General features: G+C 38.5%; 1 protein-coding gene across 1 annotated transcript in view; it reads right to left on the bottom strand.

Annotated features, from left to right (window-relative positions):
- The window catches only part of KHDRBS2 (KH RNA binding domain containing, signal transduction associated 2), a gene marked incomplete at both ends in the record, with an annotated part of 379,366 nt that overhangs the window by 29,540 nt on the left and 330,914 nt on the right, over positions 1 to 18,912 (bottom strand). The window contains one exon of the mRNA XM_084261753.1: positions 3,289 to 3,371. Within this exon, the coding sequence (XP_084117879.1) occupies positions 3,289 to 3,371 (83 nt within the window). The remainder of the gene's footprint in view (positions 1 to 3,288; positions 3,372 to 18,912) is intronic.

Genomic DNA, 18,912 nt, shown 5'->3' with positions numbered 1-18,912 from the left:
CACAGAAGGACAGTATTTATCTCCTTTTACGTCTGGATGTTCCTGGGACTGGGTATTTTTGGTGCTCCTTCTACTAAATCATAAGAGCACAGTGGTGTCATGTTGACAGCATGCTCATTTTCTCTGCTGTTAGCAGAGCCTAATTTATAAAAAAGTCTAAACCAGACCTCTTGGGCAATGAAGGCTACGGTGCCCTGGGAGGAATATATATGATCAGAAAGCATCTGGTGAGCAAATGTGAAGTAGAGAGAAGGTCTGAAAGACAAAGCTATAGGTAATGGGGCTGGTGGTGGCAGGCTATCCAAGCACTGTCTTCACTCTGTATATTTAATGAGTAGAACAAGGCATGACTCAGTATGTGCTCTTCTCTAAAGCACGTTGAACTCAGCCTGCATTCAGTCCACTGATCCCATCCTGTCCTTTCCCATTCCTGTCTCATCCTCCCACACAACTCTTTCTTCAGTGTGAAGCAATGATGAGAGTAAGGCTTGCTTAACATGTGTGGTGAGATGGTCAGACAATAGTTTGTACCTTTGCTAAGAACTTCCATATTGATTCCTTAATGAACCATAAAAAGCAAGAAGTCTTGGGGCTCCACATTAAGCCACAGATGATAATTTTTCCTCATCTCATGCTTTAGATTCTCAGTCATTCCCTGAAGAGGGCAGTAAGGATATTTTTCTCTCTGAGCGCAGATGTTGTCTACAAGGTTGTGTTAGGTTTTTTCCTGCAGATCACACACTGGATGAGAGAAATAAGTACTCTGAAGCAGTACAATTTATTTTCTTTGTTAGGTGTGTATATGATGTGTCTTACTCATATGATTGGAGTACACTAATAACAAGATCTGAGGTTGGGAGAGAACTTTTTGGTATATATACCTAGCCACATATTTTGGTCCTACTATTTTATTATATTGTATTGACCCAGTAGGGAGGAATTTCTGTGAAGCTAAATGACCAACAAACTACAGAAATCCAAGTTGCTTATTTAATGGTCTGTTTGATCTGTAAATCTTTGAAATAAATAGTGTGCTGTTCAGAAAGTGCTCTCTTTGAAGCTGATAGACTACTTGTGTCATTTGGTGCCACTCAACATGGATGACTGTGTCCCCTGACACATATTACAAAGGAAATGTTTTAGTTGCAGATTTTAAATGGACTAGGTATTCTGGAGGTAGCTTATATTTATGGAAAACATAGAATCATAGAATCACAGAATCATAGGGGTTGGAAGGGACCTCGAGAGATCATCGGGTCCAACCCCCCTGCCAAAGCAGCTCCCTAGGACATATCACTCAGATAGGCGTCCAGACGGGTCTTGAATATCTCCAGTGAAGGAGACTCCACCACCTCCCTGGGCAGCCTGTCCCAGGGCTCTGTCACTCTCATTGTGTAAAAGTTCTTCCACATGTTGGTGCGGAACTTCCTATGTTCCAACTTGCAGCCATTGCCCCTTGTCCTATCCCCACAGACCATTGAAAAGGGGCTGGCTGATTCCCCCTGCATCCCCTGCTTCAGATAATTGTAGACTTTAATTAGGTCCCCCCTTAGTCTTCTCTTCTCAAGGCTGAACAGTCCCAACTTACTCAGCCTTTCCTCATAGGGGAGATGCTCCAGGCCCTTAATCATCTTCGTGGCCCTTCTTTGGACTCTCTCCAGGAGATCCCTGTCCTTTTTAAACCAAGAAGCCCAGAATTGGACACAATACTCCAGGTGGGGCCTGACATGGGCAGAGTAGAGGGGGAGGATCACCTCCTTTGACCTGCTGGCTACACTCCTCTGGATGCACCTCAGGATCCCATTGGCTCCCTTAGCCACCGAGGCACATTTGAAGACTAAACTTAAAAGCTGTTTAATTGACAAAATCACATAAGTCTTTATGAATTTTCTTTCTTGAGTCAAATTACCACTTCCAGTTTTAGCTTGATTATAATACACTCCTCATAAACTTGATGTATTTGTCATTTAGTTGCCTGGGACATCAATTCGCAAAGAAATTACAGGTTAATTCAGATGATACAAAGCAATGTCATAGCAGAGAGATTTCCAACTAATTATTATTTTTACACCAGAGGCAATATCTCCTTTGACAATTCACCACTGTAGTAAAGATGGGCTGAATTCTTTTCAAAAAAGTTGGAGTACATTTGACAACAAGAATATCTACCTACACACTGTCATGATGGGTGCAGCTAGTAATGTATAATTACTTAAAAGTGTTGTTAAAGTACACTTGATGGGGTTCACATTTGTGTGTGACAAATCCTTTTAAATATTCTTCACTGGTTATAAAAATACTTACTAAGTGGTTTTTTTTGTCAGCTCAAGTGCCACTCAATACAGCAGTTCTGGAGCTGAACATAATTCTGACAGGCATTTTCATCAGTAAAGCATTCAACAAAAAAGATGGTTAACAAAAGCAAATTTAAGGTCCTCTGGTCTTTAGAGTGTATAACTGTACATCAGTTCCTTACCCAGTGAGAATCACACTACCTCAGTTAAAATCCGTGCCCTTTCTAGTTAAAATTTCATTTGCCTTTACATGTACTCTTAGCAACCCACAAGAGAATTTTCTGAATAATTGGCTGAAGGACCCCTTTTTATCCTTCAACTTAACCATGAAAAAGATGTCATTCCATATTTAATAAACACGGACCAACTGTCAAATTAATATATGAGAGCATGTGGTGTATGAGCACATAAAAAGCCATCATTTTGTTACCTCATCTTAGTGACACAAATCATAAAAGATGTGAATGCATTTTTCGCCGTTATTGCACACAGTAAGGACATAAAATGCATTTAAAAACTTGGTTCTTTTCACCAGTTCTGATGAGTTGCTGAGAAAATAACTGGCTGAAAAAGCTTCAGCCTTACTTCCGGCATGCAGCTCTCTCCTGTATTTTACCTTAATGGTGGATACCAGCCAACGGCAGGTTAACGTCATAATTTTTTTTTTTTTAATTTCCTTCTGGCTTTGCCCAAAACATTGCAAAATTCATAAATATTAGATAACCTTCAGAATGACATCAGATAGGACAATGATGTAATCACCAAAAAAAAGTACACTTAACTTTGGAGTAATTTTAACAGCATAGCTGCTTGCATTTATGCTTCATCTGAATGATTCTGTTTATAAAGTCTACCATTAATAACTTTTGACAGCTTTTTAAAGTACTGTGAGATTTTGTAGAATTTAATGTGGAAAATAAAACAGGAAATATCCATGAAAAGTTAAGAGATAAAACAGTGTTTGAAAAATTAATGTAAAAGTACAAATGCTTACCTTTGTGTTTGGGTGGCATAACTGTTATCATACGCCTCATAGCTTGGATCATCATATTCACCCCCATATCCATCATCATATCCCTAAGGGAAAAATAGAACACCACAGCTTAGAAGAGTGATAAATCAAAGCATATTATCAAGCTGTAAAAGTAACTTGCATCAACGTCTACGTGCTGTGTTGTCCAGTATTATGTAAAACATGCAGCCTACTGATGCGAACTGTGAACTGAGAAGAACAACATGTATGTTGAACACAGCTTATTCATTGATAAAACTGTGGTGTATTGTCCAGACCACAATGCTTCAGTCAGATCTATGCACAATACTGGTGAATAATAATGAAAATGGTACTTTCCTAGCAATTTTCCATAAATTGAACAAATGGCAGGGAAAATACATCGACTGTACAAAATATTTAAAAAACACAAACACAACCTATTTGTGCATGTTTGTGAAGGAACTAATGGGTTATGATATTTATAAATAACTTGCAGTGGTATCTTTTCATTCCCTGAGAAGCCTACTCTTCTTAAAAGCATGTTTTTCTGTGATAAGTTAATGAACACTTTAATACAGGTTCCTCACAGCTAACTTAAGGGTCCTAACTGGAGGGCTCAGCCAAATCCTCAGTCTGACTAAGCCAGAGAGACACACAAGTCACTTCAGAAAGGGGTTCAGCTCATCTAATGTCGGAATCTTCTACTGAGGGAGCCATGGGCAACTATGGTCCACTGTAGCTGCCTCTGAACCAGAGTTCTCACGAGCCAGACAATAAATAAATAAAGAGAAAATCCATGGGATGACTTTTGATAATCTCTTTTCCTATGAAAGGACAACAGACTAGGCAAGAAATGTTGTACAGAGACAGGGTTTTGGGGGTTTCTTCCCTCTGAATTTTGAGATCCAATATTTTTAGTTAAATAAAAATCAAAAATTCCGTAGTCACAAGTAAATTTTCCTGTTATGGGAAGTGCTAAAGGAAATATAGGGCTTAAAAATATTTGATTTAATACATATTAATATATTTAACATTAGATGGCTAGATACACCACCTTGCTTCTGGGGACAGGATGGGAGAAACAATGAACCACAGGAGACAGATGTTAATCACATCAATTAGCATGCTACTGGGCAGGATCCTGCTACCCTGAAGATGAGGGTGATCCAAGTTCCTATGTAAAGTCTGATACCTAGAGGAAAGGCATTTCAGCATGCTTACCCACCATATGAGAGAACAGAAAAGGCAACAATTACAAATAAGATCTCTCAGTTTATTGATGCCTGAGGTAGATCAACGTTCAGCACCAGCAAGGCAGAGAACACTTGTTAATATTTGACACTTCTGTGGGTTCATGTTACAGATTTTAACAGCTTCCCTAAAGGCTCAGAGAAGGTCAATACAGTGCAAATGGTTCAAGAGGAATGGTTGGAAAACAGGCAGAATAAAAAGGCACAATGTGTCTTTAATAAAGCTTTTTCTGGATAATGTTCTCTTAGTTGTGTCACTCTGTATGAGAATTATCTTCTAAGCCTACATGTGAACGATTTATGTAAAGTACATACTAACAATATTTTAAAGTCTAATACGGTATATCATACCCAGTCACCCTCATCCCAAAGAAACCTGTAGGCATCTAGAACTGAGATCCAAAACAGCTCCTTTCACATGCTTGAAGTGCCTCAAACTCACCAAAAATGTTTCTTCTCTTTAACATTCAGCAACCCAGAACCTACAACTTTACTGTTGGAAAGTATTTCTTGCACGCACATTTTGAGAGATGACACACCCAGCTCCCATGTACACCCTGTTAAGATCCAAAAGCTATGAGTTTGAAGACATACAAATTCACATATTCTGCACTCTCTGTGTGATGAGGACAATGCTCCCAAGAGCAGTTCTGTGTAAATCCAGAGACCGGTACCTAAGATGCCCCCATCAAATGCAGTGTAATCTTTTACTCAGAAACAGAGTCAGACTCCTTCATGTGCTGTCTCAGTCTATTAGTCCTTGTATTGAAAACAAACCAAATTAAATTGAAAAACCTTCTGTATATGTATGCTCACAGGAACAGAGCTATCCTCGGAGGCAATCTCTTATTAGTGCCTTCTCCTCACCTCATCGAAGGCAAAAGGATTGATTACCCATGCTGTCAGTGGATTTTCTTCTGTGAATTCTACAATGTCATTTATTTCACCAGAAATCTTCACATGTATGTGTGTAACACTTACACCTCCCATCCTATATGCAAGTTCTAACACCTTTTAATTAAGTTATGTGCTTTTCGAGCAGAAATATCTCAGATAAAGTGACTAGGCCTGATTTGATCAATGTCTGCCACTGGAGAATCCATGTCAATGTTCATCAGAATATTAGAAAGCTAACATGAAGTTGATAGGGTCAAGCCACCTGGTTTCAGTGAAGGGGGAAAAAACATTCCCTAAATATTCAGAGGTCTTTGAAGAGGTTAATGAAGGCGCAGGTAAGTAGGACCTGAGGGAAACCTGTTCCTTTGAACTCCAAAAAAGTTACTGATGAGGTTTGATTCTCAAGGCTATCCAAGGGACTGTGGTTGGTTGCCTCGGAAGACTCTGCCTGTGTGAAGCGCCTTTCTCCCCATGGTAGCTGCCACCACTATTCAGAAGAAAAAGCTTTCTGGAATGAACTGAAAAATATGAAGCAGGGGCACTGTTAGAAATATTCTAAGGATTTTATGCCAGGGTATCTTTATCTCATAACAACTATAAAACATCTATCCAGAACATAAGAAAAAGACCTCTTTACTTTGTGCCCTTGAAAAGGAAAGCGAGTCTTTCCTGACCAGCACTTGTCCTGGCCTTACATGTCCTGAAGCACACAAAAAATAACAGAAATGGACATTTGGGGTTGCATTTGGGCTAACAATGTTTAGAAACAATTCTAGATGATTTTGAGGAATCCTGTTTAAAAAATAACAACAAAAAACACAAAATAAAAAAAGAGGAAGAAAATAAAATACAGCTCAATTCCAGAGATGAATAATCTCAAAATAAGCATATTCAAGTACATACCAATATTTCACCACGAAGTGAAGATAGAAGAAAATCTCTTAGAAGAATCTCAGAACAGCACAAGAAATTAGTATTGGGACCACTCACTTCAGGAGCAAATATGCGCTACTCTAACACTGCTAAAATTATACTCAGGGGAAAAAGGGGTGTACAACGTAAAAGGGATAGACTTAGATTACTTTTTAGACTTACATTCTACTACTTGAGAAGAAGTATCAAGTTGATACAACACCCAAGATATAATTGGGAAAGTTTTATGTATTTAGTTTTACTCAAATCCTTTCCACGTTTCAGATGCTGAAACAAGTATTAGATATACAGACAAAATAATAAGTAACATGAGTAACAACAGTATCATAATCTAACACAATCTGATCTCTTTAAATATGAATTTTCTACTTATTGTTAAAATCCTATTTCAAACAATAACAGCCTACACTCTAATGCACCCAGTTTAAATCACATAATCTCTGAATAGCCATAGAATACAGGATCTTCACAGCATGCTGTGAAAAATCGCAGGTTTCAGCTCTTGGAAACCAAGAAGAAAAACAATTCTAATAATTCTAATGAAAACTGCCCTACTCACAATACTTTATGTGTATGTCCTGGTATTGCATGAAAAAAATACAGTATAAGGAAGCCAAAACTAATTAGAGTTTTATAGAAGATAGCCCAACTCTTTCTAAAGTAGCAAGCTGCAAAATATCTAGACTTCTTGTTAAAAAAGTAAAACACAAACAATGAGAAGTCAAACTAAAGTGAGTTATGCAACTCTGTATTTTACTTGGCAAACATATGAACATGAGAAATGTCTGCAGCCAGAGAACCAGAACAGCTCTTCTCATTAGCTACACCTAGCAGTACACAAAATCTGCTACTGTACCTCAGAGAATGTGAGGATGTAAAAATCAGCCTCTAATTGTAACTCAGTAAAACCAACTGCATCACAGTAAAAGGTCCTTCATATGGTTTCCACTGTTGATGTCTTGCTTCTACAAATCTACAAATTCCGTCTCGCTCTCTTTTCTGTTGTGACTTGGCCACATCCACATTTTCTCACACATCCGTATCACTTTAGCTTAGAAAGCTAAAAACTAGACATCTACTACAACCCTATAGGTAGATTTCCCTGAAGAGTCACAGAGTAGAAATAAAACATTTTGAGACTGCAATTCATCCAACATACTTTTGACACCTATTTGAGAAGTCGAATTGGTCTCTAAAAGAGAACTTTCTTTCCATTTAATATAAAGGGAGCCCAGGACAGATACGTTAGATTTAGGTAACTAACCTTTAGGTAAGTAAGTTAGCTCGCTGTTTGAAGGAATTTATTGCTCAGAGAAAGCTGAGCTTGTAAAAATCAGTTCTGCTAAGCTTAATTTTGAATTGACCTGAGACCCAGAATGTGATCAGAATGCAGCGAATGATGCATGGGGGTGGGTGGGCATGTCAGAATAGCATCTCAGATGGCACTCTGTTCAGAGTAGTTCTCAGATTAAACAGTCTGCCTTTCAACAGAATCTACACCTACAACTCAGGAAACACTAACAACTGTGGAAAATCTTAAATCTTATATCCTTTTACTGTATATGAAACACTGGAGAGAAAATAGAGAAATACATCTGGGAAGCTTTCTCCTCCCAGATGTATGACTCATGACCTTGGCTAGTCATACTACCTGTGGATTAATGAATCTTAAACTTTTTCCTGCAAAGAGCATTTAAGGTGATTGAATCACATCACAGTGAAATGGCAATTTAAATCAAAGTTAAAACAGATCATCAGCTATTATACTTGGACCTGTACTACTGTCACCTCCTTCTCTACCTGTTCTTTTAAAAAAACAAGACAGGTAGCACCGTCACTGTGTGTCCACAACAATTTGTGAGGAGACTGAGCCTCCTTAGGGTAAGTAAGGGGGAGAATCTGCATTCAATCACAGTCACACTAATGAGTTTGGTGTTCAGTCCCCAACTCATTGTAAGGCAGGGGGCAGCTCTAAGTAGATGCAGAGAAGCATCTCAATACATCAATTCTATGTAATTTTGACAACTGGCAATTTCTCTCTACCAACTGAAAAGAGGGATAAAAAAACATAATTACTTTAGATTTGGATTATTCAGTGTTGAAAACCTGCAGTTAGAGCAGGTGAAGCACCTGAGAAGTTAGCCTGTTGCTGAGCAAGGATTTCTCAGAATTGTCATTTATGCTTAGAAACTGAAATTCTGACTAAATTATTCTGTAAGTGCATATGTCTGCTTTCATACTTGGCCTTAGATTCTTCAGCTATACCTTCAGGGTCAGAATAAAGAGTCTAAGGATTAGAAGTTTGTTGAAGGTGATATATATCTCCTGCACTAGTGAGAGCTACCAAGCATTTTGACAAAGACGAGTGGTACTATATCCATAAAAATGATAAATAGTAGTAATAATAATAAAAATAATACTGAGATTAAAATGGGAATACTAACCAATTGAAAAATCAAAGCTCTATGTTAGGGACTTCATAAATGTAGTATATGACCTAAAGTCTACAGTGCTGAGACAACCCAGAGTGAATGAAGTATGCTTGCCAGAGGCAATGAAGTAATTTCAACACATTCAACCTCTTAACAAAATCAGTCTTATTCTTCACATACCAGCAATGGGAAACACCTTTATAACTGAATGGTAAAATATACAGAAGTGAGTATTTTTTACACAGTCATGGAAAAATAATTGAAATTTCAATATAGTCACAGTCAGGGAGATTTTTCAAATTCAAAGGAGCCAACATAAATGAGCTACTTAAGTCCTCATATTTCAGTGGTTTAAATAAACACAAAAGTCCTAAAATTGATTGTATGCCAGACAAAGATGGGGCAGGGGCCACAGAAATAAATAGCTGTGCAGTACCAAAGCAGTCACAGTAAAACAGAATTTCAGATACTTCAAGAAATTGCTGTGCACTCTACTAAATGCAGGTTTCTTCCCCCCCGCTCCCCATGTTTCTTGGTAATTTTTCAACCAAATGCAAAATGAATGAGTAACACTTAAAATACATTTTAGTGTACTGAAAAAGGAAATCAGAATGGAATTAAAATGTAAAAGAAAATCTAGTAGAAATGAGACTTTTTTACTCCTTCCATATTTGCAAGACTGTAGCCTACAGCATAATTTGCTGCTGCAATTATTATACAATATTCATCTAACTAACATCTTTATTTCTTCAAATCCTTCTGTTAGCTCATCTATGCTTATGAAGTCACATTAAAACTTCTAATTCATGTGTCAAAGCTCTGTATAATCAGATGCTTCTTATATCCATTTAATTGGTTGCACTTTCCCTGTCCCCTAACCTTGCTACATCAACACTGAAGCCACATCCTCTCCCTTTTTACTTGTGCTTTTTTCATATTGCCTCTCCCTCTGGAAGAGCATCCTAACCTCAGTGTCAATCCTATTGCACTGGAATGTCTTGCAGAAATGTGTCTCTCTCTTCCAATATCAACAACAAGAATTATTTTAGTAATAAGTGGCAAGCAGAGATGAAAAACAATTCAAGTTATCTTCTTTGTGTATCTGCAATAATACAAGTGCATTTTTGCACTTGTCTATGATGCTGAGATCCCTGAAGAAACGATCTTTAATTGTTATTTTTAGTGATGACTTGTACTGCTTGAGTGTCAATATATTACAGTAGCAAATTGCACTGATGACACTATATCATGTATATGATATTTAGACAAAAGGGTGGTTTTTTTCTTCTGAACTGAAGTGAATAGAGTAGAAAGCAGCCTTTGGCTTCCAGGGAAAGATGGGCTGTAATATACCCACTATTAGTTTTCATCTCTTTATTATACCTAATATTTGTCTTCCCAAAACTTCAAGCAAAGTAGATGGCGAACTTCTTGTGCATTCTGATGCGCCCCCAGTTGCATCATCAATAGATGGAGCTGACATAAAATCTGTCCACGGAGCAATAAAGATTCTTGTATGTTAGACAGAGAACTCATTACAAGTATCTGCTAAAGACTGAGAACTCTCCTGTCTGAGTTTAGCAACTTATTGATGGTTTAAAGCATTTAACAATGGCTTGACTGCTAGACACAATGCCTTAATAGTAAACCCCTTCAACCCTAAATAAGCTTTATAATAACTCAGGAAATGAAATTTTCAGGTCTTGAAAGGTTGGGTATTCCCAGGAATTCTCCTTTTTATTTTCCAGCCCTTGAAATCTGGACCACAGGACTGTCCATCTCTGAGCTTGTAAATGCACACGTAAATGCTGAGGTAGCAAAGAGCAGTAATGCTTTGATAGGTGCTTTACAGGACCTTGAATTAATTCTAAATCAAACTTTACTCTGATGTATTATGAATGTTGGAAGTAGGCAGTTTAAATACAAATCGGCCAACTGCAAGATAATGTAAATACATAGTAACTATATCCTCAAATCCTATAAACTGCTTGTGCCTCTGAATTTACAGAATTCCCTCAGGAAAAGACTTGTAGGAGTCATCCTGATTAACAGCTAGGAGATCTGTCCAAATTTACTGCAGCATTAAAACATAAAAACTCCACAAAAACAGCCTTATATTTTCTATGTCAAGAAAATAAAATACATAGGTGAATTCTATGTGCAGTCCCATTGGTTTTGACCTGTTTCTATCCCCTATTCAAATATATTTAACCGTTAAGTTTTCCATGATTTAGTACTGCATAGCAGTAACAAAATTTCACAGTGGAATTGGAGACAAGATTGCTTAAAGTGCTCAAAACACAGGGCAAATAAACATGTATTCATTTATTAATCCCAAATCAGATCTAGATGAGAGTTCAGGCATTCTTAATGCTGGAATCTTTATATCCTAATCTTTTTCAGACATCTCATGCCTTTTTCATAAATTACATGTCTTCCTGAATCAAATTCCAGATTTCCTAGATTTTTACAAATATAGTTCATCACATATTTCCTATAATCTAATTTTATAGAAATTATTTCTGAAATTTGGACAATTAATTTTTATTTTTATTACGGAATTGCTGCATTTCTCCCAATTATTTCTTCTTTACATAAAGATTTTAACTCCTTTATTCATTTTTCTTTTCTTATAAAAGATCATAAAGCATTGTTTAGAAGACATAACAGTGGTATTTCTTAGTTGGCGTTTTTAGCTAAACACCATTTCACCAGTGCTGTGATACCTTTGATTTAATTTTTGACACTGGAACCTGAAAAGTGTCTCATCAATTTGTATATATGAATTGATCAAAGTATTTTTTTCATTCAAACTTAAATTGTGAAGAGCTGACATCAGGAAACTTACTGTGTAAAATGTAAGTAGGTTTTAAAAGTAATGAAAATTAATTTAGCACTGGGGAAACTAAATGCTAGTTGGGATCAATTGCAGAAGGGATGAACTCTTTTTCCTTCTTGTTTATGACAATTATTGAACTCTTTATACAAGTGCTGCTTACAGTGAATGCAGCAATGTTTGCACTGCTTCTCATCATGTTTGAGTGAAAATGTTCCTGGAAATTCCTCTTGGTTCTCTGTATTGTACAGGGGGAAAAAAAAAGGAAGTGCCATTTTCTAACAGATAGTGTGAGACTAAGAAATGTAGTTTAGCATGATGGATAAAATACAAGTACTAGAGGTAGTGCAGAATTTTTCTTTGTTTTAAAAAATATGTAAGAAGAGTAAAATTCACTAGCACAAACTTGTACAGTGATTGTTGCAGAAAGGCCAGGTGTAATTAAAAGCAAACATATAGAATGTGATGGGACTTCTCATCTGTGAATATAATAATGAGTGAAACAGTAAGAAGTTCTAAGACTTATTGAGATACTTTAAATTGTTATTCCCTCAAGTTTGAGAATGCAATTAGAGAAATTAGGGATGGAAAAGAACAGATCATCTATTAGGAGCTCCTGTCAAATATGATTGCTCCTTTCAGCACATTTTCTGGTGCTTTCTCTAATCAAATTCTAAATATTGCCAGTAGTAGGGATTCCACCATGTCTCTTGGGAGACTGTCTGACAGCCTAATAGATCTTTGTGTCAGACACCTCTGCTAACTTTATCCCATACGACTAAATATATCTCACTGTAGCAGTGAGATGTAGTCCTCCAACTCAATATTCTCAGTGTTCTCTGATGTCTGTGTTATAGTCTTTTTTTTCTTTAAAAAAATAATTCAAATATAAAGATTTAAAGTCAAATGCAACCCTGACACAGAGATACACTGATCAGCAGGCAGCACAGCCACAAGGCAGAACACCCAAATCTTCATAAAATCCATACACAGATCCCTGCCTTGACAAATACTTTCCTTTTCCTTGGGTCCAGCAAACAGAGGTGCCAGAAAAGGTGTCCAGTCATCTTTGACTGTAGTGGATGAAGAGTGTCAAACACTATGACTAGCCCCATAAAGTGAAAGCCTTTGAACACAAGAGGCTCTCCCGTGGTGACAGACCTGCTTGAATTAAATCCTTGAAAGTCTGATGGAACTTTATTTCAATAACATCTACACAGAAAGTTGCAGGAAGTCAATATGGACCTCAGAATATGGCTTTCATGGCAAGACAGCATACTCAGCAAGCTTTTGGGCTGGGATTGAATTTGCAGATCTTTTTTTAACGTGATCAAAGTGATGCAGATACAGATCCGAGTAATACCTCTATGAAACCGAAAATGAAAATCCTGTTGTTATGCATGGCCTATTCCTAGACTCTGGTGCAGCCTGAATGTTGTGCTGCAAACAGGGATGCATCGTGATCCCGGATGGTACCAAGACACAAGATGGAAGGAGAAACTGTAAAAGCAGTTTCCTGTATTGAAAGCTGCACTCTTTCTACCACACAGCTGTATCGTTTTGGTACAGCTGAGTCTTCACCTGCCAGCTATCATACCAATTTCACTCTTCTCCTTTACCAGTGTTTTGTAAAAGGTGCCATTCTAGATTTTGATGAACTATAAACCAATAGCAGGGTTTCTAGCTGACCGTTGCAATCACAGCATCTGATATAGTTATAAAAATGCTTTGCACTGTAGAAATAAGAAACAGGTTGTTTTGTTCTGTATCATATATTAATTCATTAATAATACACACACTTGTGTACACTCTTGTGTACACTCTTGTGTAAAAGCATATTTGCGTCCCTTTAATTCAGTTACATTGTGTGAGTGTACACAGCTTTGAGGCTCACCAAAAAGGATGGAAGGCAGAAAGTTATGTTTACGGTAACAAATCTCTTATGAAAAATAATTTTCAGTTTCTCTTTTTAACAAGTGCAATCGATAAATAGTGTCAAGTGTGACAGGCTGACTACGTTCTAAAGAGAAAAAATATTTGAAGGGATTATTCTCTGGCCGCATAGATGGAAGCACACTATAGAATGCAGGGTAGACTTTGACTGATGTATTTGAAATCTTGTGTTGTTGCTGGCTTTTTGAATGAATAAATGTTGCTGTCTTTCCTTAGAATTTCTCACTAAGCTCAGAACCCTTTGAGCTCCATTTTCACACTGAAAATAATTCTGTGTGATTCCAGTTCTTCAACAGTTTAAATTTTAATGCTTGCATGCCAAGTCAATTTGCATTAATCTTCTAGGGAGAACTACGTGTCATCCTACCCCTGCCCTGCAACAGACACAAACACACATGTGAGTGGTAACTTATGAAAGCAATTCCCACACCTAACACATTGCCTCCCCAGCTTTCCAGAAAAAAACCCACCACAAAACCAAGACTTTTTTAAAAAGCACCTTTCCATCATGACCTACCTCTCAGCTTCAACTATTTTTTTATTTTTATGGAGGCATCTTTCAGCTTTTTTTTTTTACTACAGAGATATTTTTCTGATATGGAATAGAGATTGAAATATATCTTAATCAACTATACTTCAGGAAAAGGAAGTAGGGCAATAGAATGAAAACATATAATTTGTTAATTGCCCACTCACTTTTATGTTGTTTATATCATGATAATACCCTATCCTTGATAAGAGAAAAACGTACTTGTGTCTCAGATCTTCTTTGTTTCAAAGGGCAAGAATATTGAAAGGAATGTTTAAATTGAATTATTTGAAATTTATATCTGGTCTTAAGCAGCAAGTTCAAAATACCACTATGTCAGTTTTGGAAGCTCTGAATGATAAGGTGTTCATCGCTAAATAACAAAGTCAAAGAGGAGAAGTCAGCATTTATTCAAGAAGAAAACGGGCATATGGATACATTTTTTCATTATCAGTTCAGAGAAGAGGCCAACTAACTCTTAGATTCTTTCTGAAAATTTAAGAGATGAGCAAAGGTTATTCTCATCATACAAGCTCTAATGACAGGCATTGAAGATACAGTCACTCTTCTTTAAAGTCTTAAAATTTTCTAAAATGTGATGGTTCATACTGGTAATGTTTCATCACTAACTATTCAGCTGGTAGGCCACTATTCCACAATAGCAGTATTATCTCCTCATTGGCATGTCCTTGTTCTGTTAATGCACCAGAGAAAATAAAGACATCGATTTAGCTGTGATTGTAATGGTCAATGACTCAGGAATCCATGTAAAAAAAAAAAACCTCAGTGATTCACAGAAGCAGCGTCAGCACTTTATACAATGCTCCACTGCAGCATTCAGTAGCATTTTGAAACAGAAAATGGAGGCTTTTGGGTGGTTTCTTTTTTCCTATCCAAGACCAAGTGTTAGTCTAGTGTGAAAATGTACACAGGACTACAGAAAACACCAAAACATTACTTAAAATTAAAAAAGAAAATTCTTTAAGGATTTCTATTTTATTTTCAGTTTAATAAGCTATCGGATTCATGTTGTAAAACTCAGTACTAAACGCTGAGGATACTAAAACACTGCAGAAAATAAATACATGAAAATGGAGTTGCTGAGTGCAACAAATGACTCAAGGGGATATGGACTTTGACTCTTTTTGTCACTGGTGGTTCTTTGTATTCAAATTTTATGATAAGAAATATCCATATCAGGCTCATGGAAGAATTTGACGCTTCTGAGTCCCGTCATGCCGAGTCCAAGAACTCTCACCTGAAAGAGGCTGGAGCAGATTAGCAAAACAATGGCTGGAAAATCACTGTCTTAAAAGGAAGCCACAATTATCTACCAAGATCTCATACTGTTAATGCACCTAAGAAACAAAAGAAGCTGACTTAACTCTGATGCCATATCTCACAAGGTATCCCTCTAAAAATGTTAAAAAAGGTCTTTTCCTTTCCCTATTTTTACACTTACCACTGGACAGCCAAGAACACAGATTTCAATGGAAGGGAACGTCACCTCCTCTTGACCCTCCAATCACCTCGGGGTCCCATTTGATTGGAAGGCGGCAAAGGCTTTAATCTCAGACTAATTCAGCTGCTTTTGAAGTGAGTTTCTTTGCCAGACCCCGGGCTGGATGGGCAGCGGCTCGCATCACAGCTGAGCGGCGGAGGCAGCCGGGGGACCCGAGGGCGGCAGAGGGGGACAGCGGCACACGCTCGCAGCCCCCGCCCCCAGCACAGCCCAAGGATTACTCGGCTTTTCTTTCCTCCTCTTTCTCTCCGTCCGGCTGCCCCTTTCCCGCGCCCTCCCCGCCAGAGAGAGCCACGGGACATTTTATGTTTGTTTTCCTGCTCGGGGGGCGTGTGGCTTTTTCCCCTCCTCGCCCGCAGAAAGCGAGCGAGCCTTTCCGAGTGCCAGCGGCGCCACTTGCCCCAGTTTTCATGCGAGGTTTTGGGTCATGATCACATCGCCCTCGCTTTCTGCTGTAAGAAGTAGTAAGCGCAGCAGCAGCAGCAGCCTCAGCGAGCCCAGAGGCAGCCCCCGCCCGAGCCGCAGCGCCGCCGGCCTCGCCGTGCCGAACGGGCAGGCTGGGAACAACGGCAGCAGCGCCGCCGCCAAGCCCTGCTGCCACGCCGTGCCCCCTCGGACCCGCTGCGCTCAGCCAACCGCCTTCCCATCAAAGTCTTGAAAACGCTCACGGCGCGGGCGGGACACATTTTACACCCCGAACACCTGCAGCCTTTACCCTCCACGCCCGTCAGCCCCATCGAGCTGGATGCGAAGAAGAGTCCCCTGCCTCTTTTGGCACACACTTGTTCGCAGATAGGGAAGCCGGACCCATCCTCTTCCTCCCAACTCTCCTCGGTCACCTCCAATGGCTCCGGAGGCGACACGGACTTCTGTGATTCAATCAGATATACCTAATATTTACTTGTCCTTTTAGCATTAGTTTTAAAGAGGTACTAAGCCACTGAGGCTAGTGGTATTTATTCCTTTGGTAAAATGTTTGGAGATGTGTGAGTAAAGAATGATGAGCAGCACCCTGAACATCTGGGAAGCCTAGAACCTGGCTCATAATCATAAAATGTAGAAAAGACTTCTATAACACATAATTGCAAGCATCCCTGAAATACTACTAAATTGTTACAATTCAAACATAAAAGTGTTGCATCACTGGTGATCAAGCCCTCAGCTGTGAAATTGTAGTCACCTTGCCAACTGACGAAAGCTGTGTCTCAGTTCTGACCCTGAGGCAGACAAATCTATCTGCAGTCAACACAGGAGTGAAAAACAGAGCAGCCAGACAGAACTAAAAGCATTCCTTGTAGAAATTAAAAGCAGCATTCTTCTTGTCCATTTTGGCATCTGTAGTGTTTGAGGATCCAAGGGCTTCAGTGTGTGGAGCTCAGAAATTTAATGCAAAGCACAACACAAAAGCGATTTTAGGTTTGAGAGAAAAAAAAACCCAAACATATGAAAAAGTTTAAATTGAAGTCCATTTGGATAAGTAGTACAATTTTCTTCTTTGAAAGAGGTCTTTCTCATCAGTGCCTGCTGGGCGTCAAACAGTCAATTTAGTGACGTTGTCTAGTTTAAGACTAACTCATTTTGGTGCCAGAGTGAAAACTAGGTGCCTCACATCTGACCATAAAGCAGACAATTCAGCTCAATTCAGCAGCTCCACACAGTTATCTACTGTCATTTCAGACATTGTAATATATACTGCTGGGCTTTTGCTTTCTTCTCCAGCAGGAAAGTCTCTCCTGGGCCTTATGTGACATCATTGGTCCTCTGTGGATGTCTTGAAGGCTGTAGGGTGCCTCAAATAACATTAGACCCTGAGCCCAGGCAGCCCAAGAGAACCTGAATTGAGAGATGAAGTGCGTAGCTAACATGAGTGCTTTGAGCTGTCTTAATCAAGCGCTCATCCCCCAAAACCGAGGCAATTACCAACATGTCTGAAGTCTTGAAGCACCTAAAACTTTTCTTCTGGGCAGGCTTGTAGCTGCTTCAATCCTGGCAGAACTGAACAGCTCAACAACTGTATGTTACTACTGCCTAATTAGTAGCCATTAAACACAAGTTCTCCACTTGTCATCCAGGAAGGTTTTGAGCCAGTTGGCATGCCTCAAGAACATCTAATACTCAATAATCTTAAAAACATGATCAGTCTGATGACAAAACACAGCTGATACCACTTCCTCCTCTCCAAAAGAGCACAATACAACACTTCAGTGAAACGCCAAACCTGGTACATTACCTATTTCAGCCTGAAGCTGAAAATAGCTGACTGAAAATAGCTACTGTTACATCTAGGCTACAAGCTATACTGTGATATTGGTACTCTTACATAGTTGATTTTTCCCCCCAGTTTTAAAGATTAATTCAGGAAAGAGAGCTTTCCAAAGAAAACATCAATATCCACCTTTGGTTTTGAGACATGCTCTCGCAGAAGGAAGTTTTAGATTGCAATTCATGGTCCAGTAATTATTCTGAATTGTATTTAGTTATTTTACTATGTACTAACACCCTTAGAGCAGAAACAGAACACTGAGGTAAAATTATCTGCTGTCCTCCATTGGCATTATATAAGAAAGATAAAGGTCCTCTTTATTTCTTAGTTTTCTAACTGCAGAAGAAGATTCAGGGCTGTAAATCATAATTTTCTCTAATGGACTTCATAAACAGCTACTTATTCACTCACATATTCACTCACAACTGAGCAAAATTCAAGCATGCTCTATCAAGTTTTTGTAACAATGCAATCGGGATGTTAACCACAGTATTTTAGCATGGAAGGGCTTCTGAAATACCAATCTTCTAAAGTTCCTGATTTCCACCCCCAAAATGCCTTTGAATCTAAGATGTAAATGTTTGTGTTTGAGTGTGTAATATTTCTGTAAAAGGTTTGTCTGTTTACAGATAATCTTCTAATTGTCTTTCAGAGTGGTAATTTGACACAAAGAGAAGCAATGCTTTACACTTTGTGTTTGCTTTCCCTTTTAATGAGAAAACAAAACCAAAAACCACTGCATATTTCTGTTTCCTGAATCAGCCTCTCTGCATTTCATAGAAACTAGCATTGATCACAAAAATCACAAGTAAGAGAAGAATATTTTTCTCCATGACTAAACTGTCTCCTGGATTGCTCAGTCCAGGTGGTAGAAACGTCATTGACACTTTGGTCTGTGTATTTTTATAAAGTTAGAGGATGTGAACAACACGTTATCCACTGAGCTAAGTGGTGTTTCCTCCTTAAAACAGTGGGAAAACTCTCACAGATTTCAGTGGCATCAGCAACA

The sequence above is a fragment of the Gallinula chloropus genome (assembly GCF_964237585.1).
Source record: "Gallinula chloropus genome assembly, chromosome: 3".
NCBI classification, from domain to species: Eukaryota; Metazoa; Chordata; class Aves; order Gruiformes; family Rallidae; genus Gallinula; species Gallinula chloropus.
The sequence above is the reverse complement of the archived record's forward strand: the minus strand, read 5'-3'. Positions and strand labels throughout refer to the sequence as shown.